Source organism: Enhydra lutris, unplaced genomic scaffold (genome assembly GCF_002288905.1).
Source record: "Enhydra lutris kenyoni isolate GAN:26980312 unplaced genomic scaffold, ASM228890v2 scaffoldscaffold17, whole genome shotgun sequence".
Taxonomy (NCBI): domain Eukaryota; kingdom Metazoa; phylum Chordata; class Mammalia; order Carnivora; family Mustelidae; genus Enhydra; species Enhydra lutris.
The window spans coordinates 27,014,183-27,023,080 of NW_019154101.1; the positions used below are offsets into that span (position 1 = coordinate 27,014,183).

At 34.7% G+C, this 8,898-nt stretch overlaps 1 protein-coding gene across 1 annotated transcript; it reads right to left on the bottom strand.

Moving 5' to 3' along the window:
* Positions 1 to 269: 269 nt before the first annotated feature.
* Positions 270 to 1,268, bottom strand: LOC111147777 (trace amine-associated receptor 2). The gene has a single exon (XM_022504000.1). The coding sequence runs from the start codon at positions 1,206 to 1,208 to the stop codon at positions 270 to 272; it is 939 nt and encodes a 312-aa protein (XP_022359708.1). The 5' UTR covers positions 1,209 to 1,268.
* Between the last annotated feature and the right edge of the window lie 7,630 nt (positions 1,269 to 8,898).

The following is an 8,898-nucleotide window of genomic DNA, read 5'->3' on the forward strand; positions in this document are numbered from 1 at the left end:
TTCTTCTTCTTCTTCTTCTTCTTCTTCTTCCTCTCCTCCTCCTCCTCCTCCTTCTTTTTCTTCTTCTTCTTCTTCTTCCTACCTACCTAGAAGTAGTGGATATATCCAGTATCCTGAAAAAGATTCCTTTTTTCCCCTCAAGTCTTAGAAATGAAAAGCTTGCCATCATAGCCAAAAGTGTGCACACATTTGTGCACATGGCCATGCATACACACACACACACACACATTTTAAGTGACTTTATTCTTCTAAGTTCCAGTCCTTTTGCTTCAATTCACTCCTACAGAAGAAGTCCATTCTTTTTGAGTAAACAAATTAGTATTATGGAAATGCGAGCTGCAAATTTTCCCTAGTAAAATGTACTTCAGTGCTCTGCGAAACCAGGGATAGAAGAAACCATATATTAAGGGATTACACGTGGAGTTAAAATAACCAAACCATGTCAAAGCATCAAACAAAACCACAGGAGTAGAGAAATCCAAAAAGGGATCCAATAAAATAGTGAAGAAGCAGGGAAACCAACATAATAAGAAAACACCCATCACTATTCCTAAAGTTTTGGCAGCTTTTTTGTCTTTCCTCATTTGGTTATTTTGATTTTCTGGCAAATTATTTATTGCACGAGCATGTTTTCTCGACACTGCAAAAATCTTGCCATAAATCCCCACCATCACAGACCCTGGAGTGAAAAAACCCGCCATAAACAAGGTGGTCCCCCATAGCTTATTGAACATCACTGGACAGGAACTGGAACAAGCCACCAAGATGTCATAGCCTTCTATCCCATCAGCATAGGCCTCAGAGAAGACCACCCCGAAAGCAAATGCTCCAGGGACAGACCAACAGAGAAGTAGCAACCGCTTAATGAGGGGAATCGTTATTTTTGTGGAATAACATAAAGGGTAACAGATAGCATAAAATCTATCAATGGCCACTGAGCAAAGATGGAAAATGGACGTTATGCTAAGCATTAGGTCAAAACTATAATGAATCTTGCAAAATGTAAGCCCAAAATACCAGCAAGTCTCCACTGATCTGACCATACTGTAAGGCATGATGGTGAGCCCCAGGAGGAAATCAGTGACTGCCATGGAGAGAATGAGGAAGTTGGTTGGTGTGTGAAGTTGCTTGAAGTAGGAAATGGAAATGATCATGGCGAGGTTGCCAAACACCGTGATGAATATGGCTCCTGCCATAAATGAATACATAGCTGCTCGGACACCCAGTGATCTTTGATTTTCTGGGCAAGATCCATTTCCATATCCAGAGCAATCCAATATTTCCTTCAGAAAAATCAAGAACACATGAAATTTTGTCAGCAATACATAAAACATTCTATAATTTAGGTAAGTTTTCATAGAACAACTCAAGAAAAATATCGAAGACTCAAGGAAGATACTTAATTTATGCTGAAGTATTAGTTATGATCTTTCTCATTTATTTATCCTAACCTTTATTTGGAACTTCATAGAATTTTAAATCTGAGCTTAAATGATCATTATTTACTTTATATGTTCCCAGATACAAATTATACCACCAACATTTAGTAAGCTCTTACTTTATGCCAGGACCAGAAATTTTAAAAAAAGAAAAAGAAGAGGAAAAGAAAGAGAAGACTGGAAGGAGATGAAGGGGAAGAGAAGAAGCAACAAGTTCATTATCTAATTCATTATAACCGATGTTCTTTATGTTCATAGAAAGATTAGATATGTATCAGACAATACATTCACTTCTTCCTCAAATAAGTATTGAACAAATAATTAGATTTTATTTGATTCAGGTCTACTGCCTTGTGTGACCAGGAGTTTATTATCATTTGAAAATTGTTTTATTCATGTGTTGTGTTATTTTCATGGTGTTTTGATTTTGTTCATGCCAAGGTTGCTTAGAAGGGAAAGAGTCATTTAAAGATATCTAATAATCTAGTAGAACATCTTCAGCCAGTCATGGAGACTTGGCAAGCATCTCACCAGCCAGAGAAGCTCAATCAGATATGGACAGAGACCAAAGTTGGACCACCTTCAGTTCTTTATGAAGAGAAAGCACTCCTCCATGGTGCTTCCCCTCAGAGCCTTGGGCATTGCATAGCAGGCAAAAATAAAAGCCCGGTGTTTCAGTGTGTGGGTCACGGAGAGAGCTAGGAGCAGATGATAAGTGAACATTAGGACAACAAGCCATCTCCACTCCCTTCTTGTGTTGGTCTAGTATCTTCATTCTGCATATAAAAATCTGCATGATGCAATTTTACATGTATATTTGAAAGGAAATGTGTTCAATAATTAGGATGACTTTACTTTCTTAAAGTACATTGAGGGAAAAAAAACACTATTTAATACAAAGGATTAGCTATTAATACTGTAGTGTCTTTGGTTATCAAGGACTTCATAAATATCAGACATGACTACTTATTAACAGACAAACCAGTAGATTCTCAGCCCCTGTGAGCACCATCACACACTGATCAATACCTGTTTATTGAGTGCCCACAACACACAAGACACAATGAAAGAATAGGAAAGCATTAGACCACTAGTCCCTGGCTTCAGAGAGTCTACAAAACAGGTGATGAGCAAAATACATCAACACTTAAAACATAAATGATTCTGCACTATAGATTAAAAAAAAAAAAACAACTATTGAGATTAACTGACCTAAGAGGGGTGGAGGCAAAATGTGCAAAGATAAAAAGTGGACATGAGAATTTCAGGCTGGGGTAGACAATAATGATCCAGTGATGGTGAGACTTTCCATCTGGTTCTACATAGGTGAGTGGGATTTAAAACAGAAGAGAGAAAGCCTGTTCCAAGCAGAAGGAAACGTGACAAAGAGACATGAGGTTGTTCAGAGACCTTCATTCTAAGGGTATCTGAAACAACACAGAGAAAATAGGGGGTTGAGGAGAGGATAGAGTGGGAGGAGGGTGGGTTTCTAGTTTCACTGTTGCCCCTCAAGCCAGTGGTCTTAGCCATCATGTAACCAAGGAACTTTCCCATTTTGTTCTCAAATTTAAGTAGTGATTTAAAAGAGAGAAAAATAAATAAAGCACTTAGGATAGCTGCAGGAGAATGAGTGCAGACTTGAAATTAAAACCTTTTTCCAACTGATTCTTCTTTTTGTTCAATAATTGGTGTTCAAGATTGTATTCATTTCAGGTGTTCAGCATAGTGATTTGATATTTATATGCATTACAAAATGGTCACTACAATAAGTCTAGTTATCATCTGTCACCAAGCAAAGTTGTTACAATATTGTTGACTATATTTCCTATGCTGTCCATTATTATATACCCAAGTCTTACTTATTTTTTGACAGGAAGATGGTACTTCTTAATTCTATTCACCTATTTTGTCCATCCCCACCCTTCTGCCTTCTGGTAACCATCAGGTTATTCTCTGCATCTATGAGTCTATTTCTGTTTTGTTCATATGTTCTGTTTTGTTTTGAGTTTTTTATTCATTTGTTTTGTTTTTTACATTCCACATATAAATGAAACCATATGGTACTTGTCTTGCTCTGTCTGACTCATTTCACTTAGCATAATACCCTCAGGGTCTAGCCATTTTGTTACAAATGGCAAGATTCACTCTTTTTTATGGATGAATAATATTTCAATATAGATATATATATACCACATCTTCTTTACCTATTCATCTATCGATGGACATTTAGATTGCTTTCACCTCTTAGCTATTGTAAATAATGTTGCAATGAACATAGGAACTCATATGTCTTTACAAATTAGAAAATGCAGTACAGTTGACCCTTTAAATTATATGTGGATTTAATTGCAAACTTCTTTGTGATCCTGGCTTAGTGACTTTGATATAATAATCATCCTACAGTCCATGTTTGGAAATTCATACTCAATCCTTCTAAGCTTCAAATCATAGAGCACAGAACTGACCTCCCTTCCATGTAGCAAACTTAATTAGCCAATCAACTCTAAGAACTATAATAAAGTTCTTTGAAACACATAGCATGATGCATACATTAGAATATGTCTGCCTCAAACCCCTGCCATAGAGCAGGAAGGGACACAGGAGATGACTATTTGGTGACTTCACCAAACAAGACTTTTAAGTAACCTCCCTGTAAGCATCATTGTCCTCTCTTGGGTAATGTGACATCCATTATCAATTTAAACCTTTCGATGGCCATATCTTTCACATCTTCCACAGTGATTATCTGTGAATGCTAAGACATAAAAGAGTACTTTCAAAGCCATATTCTTCTAGTGACACTAAATTTTTTTTTTAAACTACTAATATAAGCACATATAGATACATGGATGGCGAGAGAATTAAAGTCTGGTCTTTTCTTCATTATTGCTGTATCTATAAGAAGCACAAAATTTAATGATCCAGAACATAAAGAATTGCTTGCCCATTCATGAATAATAAATAAATACCATATCTAAACTGTATTCTACTAAATTGTTAAAAATAAAAATATTTTCTACATTCCCCAGGAAAGTGATTAAATTGCAGGGCCATGACCACAATAATAAGGAATTTTCTGATTTTTCTAATGCAATTTCATTTCTCTCTTTTTCTTTTTAAAGATTTTGTTTATTTATTCATGAGAGACCCAGAGAGAGAGAGGCAGAGGGAAAGTGGACTCCCTGAGGAGCAGGGAACCCTATGCAGGATTCAATCTCAGGACCCTATGATCATGACCTGAGCCGAAGGCAGATGCTTAACTGACTGAGCCACCCAAGCACCCTCAATCTCGTTTGTCTGTACCTTATTAAACTTGGTAAATATAGCAAATAGTAAAAATCCCTTTGCTTTACCAACCATTTTTTAAACTTTCAACAGAATACAAAGTTCTTCTTCCTGCTAATCATTCTTTATACCTTTCTGGAATTATTCTGCCCTTACCCAAGCTTTTAGTTTCCTTCAGTTTTTCAATTTCTCTCAAATATTCCATGTTAATGAATCATAACATATTAAATCACACATATGAACAGCCTTAGCACAATGCCTGATATGCAAAGAACACTATCAATGTGATTTTCTTCTCATCTTTCTTCCTTGTTGGGATGAACACCACTCAAGAATACATTTGACTAGAAAATACTGTTCCTAAGAAAGTAAAGGAATGGGATTATGTGTAAAATCCTAGCTCTGTCTTAACTCTCTCTACACTTAGGTGAACACCAGTGATAATTTACTCAGCCACTTGTGAAGAGGTAATCCTTTCTAGGATTCCATATCTTCTTTCCAAGAAACTTGCTGCACTTCCAAAAGGCAACACATTATCCTATTCACATAATAGACTGACTCAGCCTTTTATTACAAATTTGTATTAAATCCTGCACCCACCATCTTTCACATTCCTTACATACTCTTTGCACATGACAAAAATGCAAAACAGAAGAATCAAGTCATGCGTAATGCTATAACACAATTAGAGTGACAATTTACTTCTTAACAAAACCTCAAGAAAGAGAAAACCCAGGTCCATCCTTAATCCCCTTTCCACATACCTGTTGTACAGCAGAAGATGCCATTGTTAATGAAATTCCTTCCAGAAGGAATTTTATTGCCTTGTTTCTTTTATATGGAACTAGAAGACCTGAACTATGTGACTTATGCTCTTATAGAACTTTCAATTAGTCTTGAGGGAACTGGGGCTGAAAATTTTAAGGTGGGGAGGGGAAGCAAAAAACAAACCCTTGATGCTCTAAAGTTGAACAGTTTAATAAGCTTAAAACACTCTCCCATCCTCTCAGGAGTGTCTGCTTACCTAAGTTGTCATCACCTGACCTGAGGTCTCGAAATCTGCTATCCCATAATGACTGTAAAAGCAAATCTGAACTGTTGTGTTCATTACAAGTGGTGTCAAGGAATCTGATCCCAACTGCACAGGGATGGGACCAGTGTCTCCAGTAGAAAAAGGACATGTGTCTTGCATTTCTTTAGGAAAATCCAAGATTATCATAGTCCACATTTGTCTCACATTCCAGTCACTGAGAAGGGGCTATACCATCCATTGTTCTTTTTTTTCTTTTTCTTTTTTTTTTCCACATAAAAGTGACTAAAAGAACAAATCTCATCAACCCTCTTAGATCTGGAAGAATGGGGCAACTTGCTGAATTCTCTTATTATTTGAAAAATTTCCTTGTAGATTCTTTTGGATTTTCTATGTGGTTAATCATACTATATATAAATAATTATAGTTTTGTTTCCTCCTTTTCAATACTTTAGGCTTTTAATTTCTTATTCTTAGTGTATTGTGCTAAGACCTCTAGAACAATGTTGATGAAGGTACCATTAGAAAATGATGAAGCTGATTTTAAAACAAAATTCACATGTCTTATGACACTGAAAAAGTCTTACGGAGATGATATGGCTCAAAACCTTTTAGGAACTCCTTTCTTCTAGTATTTAATTCAGACACAAAACACTAGACATTTTAGGACAGTACATGTTCCCTTCTAGAAAATAAATACCACAGTTTATTACCCAATCAAATCACTGAGACTATGCTTAAAGTGTTTCTTACTGTTTCTGAAAATGTAATTCACATTAAAGATTTTTTAAAAATATATCTTAGCTCTTTTAATCTGCAAAAAATAGAATTATGTTTAGTTTAGTCTGATAATGACATCTTCTCTGGATTACTAAAGCACTCATTTATCGTGGCAACTTTCCTTGTCACTCAAATACTTCATATTGAGATTTTCAGTTGATCCTATGCTACTATATTCTGTTTCCACTTTATCTTTACCTTTATCCTTTCCCACCACAAATACATACTAACAGAGAAGATTTTAAACAAAGAATTTTTGTACTACAAAAAAAGAGAAGGAAGCCAGCAAAGAAAGAAGGAATGGAGGAAGGGAAGGAGGGGAAAGAAATGAGAAAGGCATGAAAGGAGAAATGTGTGATATGATCATGCTCAATACTCTCCAATGGCTTCCCTTCTTGAAATAACATTCAAAGCTCTAATGTTAGCCATTCCAGCTACCTATTTGATCTTGTCTTCTATAACTCTCCTTCTTAAAAGAGAGAATCAGATTTGATAGAAAAAAACTCAACTATAAGCTGTTTTAAAGAATCGAAAACCAGGATGAAAAAAATTCCAAACAAATATAATCAAAAGAAAACTTGTATAGTCATGTTAATATCAGACAATATCTATGTTAAGGCAAAAAACATTACTAGTGAAAAGGATACAAAATGAAAGAAGTTCAATTTGCCAAGATGATGTAATGTGTCTAAACTTAATCATAGTCTACTATATAGAATCTATAAAGAGAAAAACTGACCAAACTACACAGAAAATTAGACAAAGTTCACAACACTTGTGGCAGATTTTAACACATATCTATCAATAATTGAAAGAATAAGTACCAAATATCAGTAAGATTTTTAGATAAGCTAGACCTAATGAAAATGGGTAAGGCACAACAAAACAACTGCAGAACATACAGTCTTCTAGGGTATACACAAAACATTCACAAAAACAGATAAAATATTGGGATATAAAGTAAAGTCTCAACTAATTTCAAGGGACTGACATGATGTACATCAGGGTTGTCTAAGCACAGAGGAATTAAGCTAGAAGTAAATAAAAAGGTAACTAGAAAAAAATCCCTTACCTTGGGATATTAAAAACACACTTTGAAATTACTCAATGACTAAAAAAAAGAATTACACATTAAAATTGGAACTTATTTTGAACTAGGCAATTAAAAAATGTATTAAGGCTTGAAAGAGTCATCTAAAAATAAAACTGAAAAGGATAATTTCTTCCTTAAATGCTTATATTAGAAAAGAAGAAAGACTGAAAATGAGCTAAATAATCATCCAAATTAAGAAGTTAGAAAAAGAGCAATGGAATACCCAAAGAAAAGAAGGAAAAAATAATAAAATAAGAGCAATAATTGACTCAGGAAACCAACATAAATAGAAAGGTTAAATAAAGCCTAGATATTTTAGAGAAAAAGAGAAAGAAAAAAATAAACAATATTAGAAATTAAAAAGCATATGAATATGTGTAACTACATACTCAGCAAATATTAAAAACGTAATAAGACACTATGAACAACTTTATACCAAAACAATGGAAAACCCTAGAAATTCCTAGAAAAATACAGTTCATAGAAACTGACTCAAGGAGAAATGGGAGACAGTCTGTTGGACAATGTGTGCTTCCATACTATAAATTAGCTCATCTCCAATTGATCCATTGTAGGATGATGTCAGTATACTTCAGAATTATATGTTGATTCTCCTGTGATCTTTCCCAACACATATGACAGGCTTCCTTACAATTGAAAAAGGAACCCTAGCAGTAGATATATATATATATATATGTATATATATATATATATACACACACACACATATATATATATAGAGAGAGAGAGAGAGAATATACATATATCCTCTCTCTATATAAAAATAGGTCTTAAGGATCTTGCTGAAGCAGAAGTAGTAGCTTCTTTGGTGGTTTTGAAAATGGTGGCATCAGGAATCTCTCTGGGGAAGTCAAGAGTACATATGAAAAGACGGTAGAGTGTTTCCTCCAATGCTAATTTTTTTGGTTTTGTTTTTTGTTTTTGTGGGTTTTTTTAATTAATGATCAATGGCATGCATTTTCAGAGGTTAGATTTTTAATATTTATTTTGTCATTAAACTATTCTCTATTGGAAGCAAATGCATTCACACATCCAGAATTCATAGGCACAAGCAGAAGCCCATCAAAGAAATTCACTGAGAAGCTGAGTGCAAATTCCAGTGGAAATTTACTCTATTCATGTTTTTGTTAGGATTATTATTGCTTTTTAGGTCCCAGGTACAGTGCTATATGGGGCTTGGGTGGTCTGCCAGTAATCCTATTTCCTCCATTAGCTTTATTATTCATTCATAGAGCACTGTTTTAATAACA

Excerpts from the sequence above, each read along its gene's own strand:
- LOC111147777 (XM_022504000.1), bottom strand. The coding sequence starts at position 1,208 with ATGTATTCATTTATGGCAGGAGCCATATTCATCACGGTGTTTGGCAAC.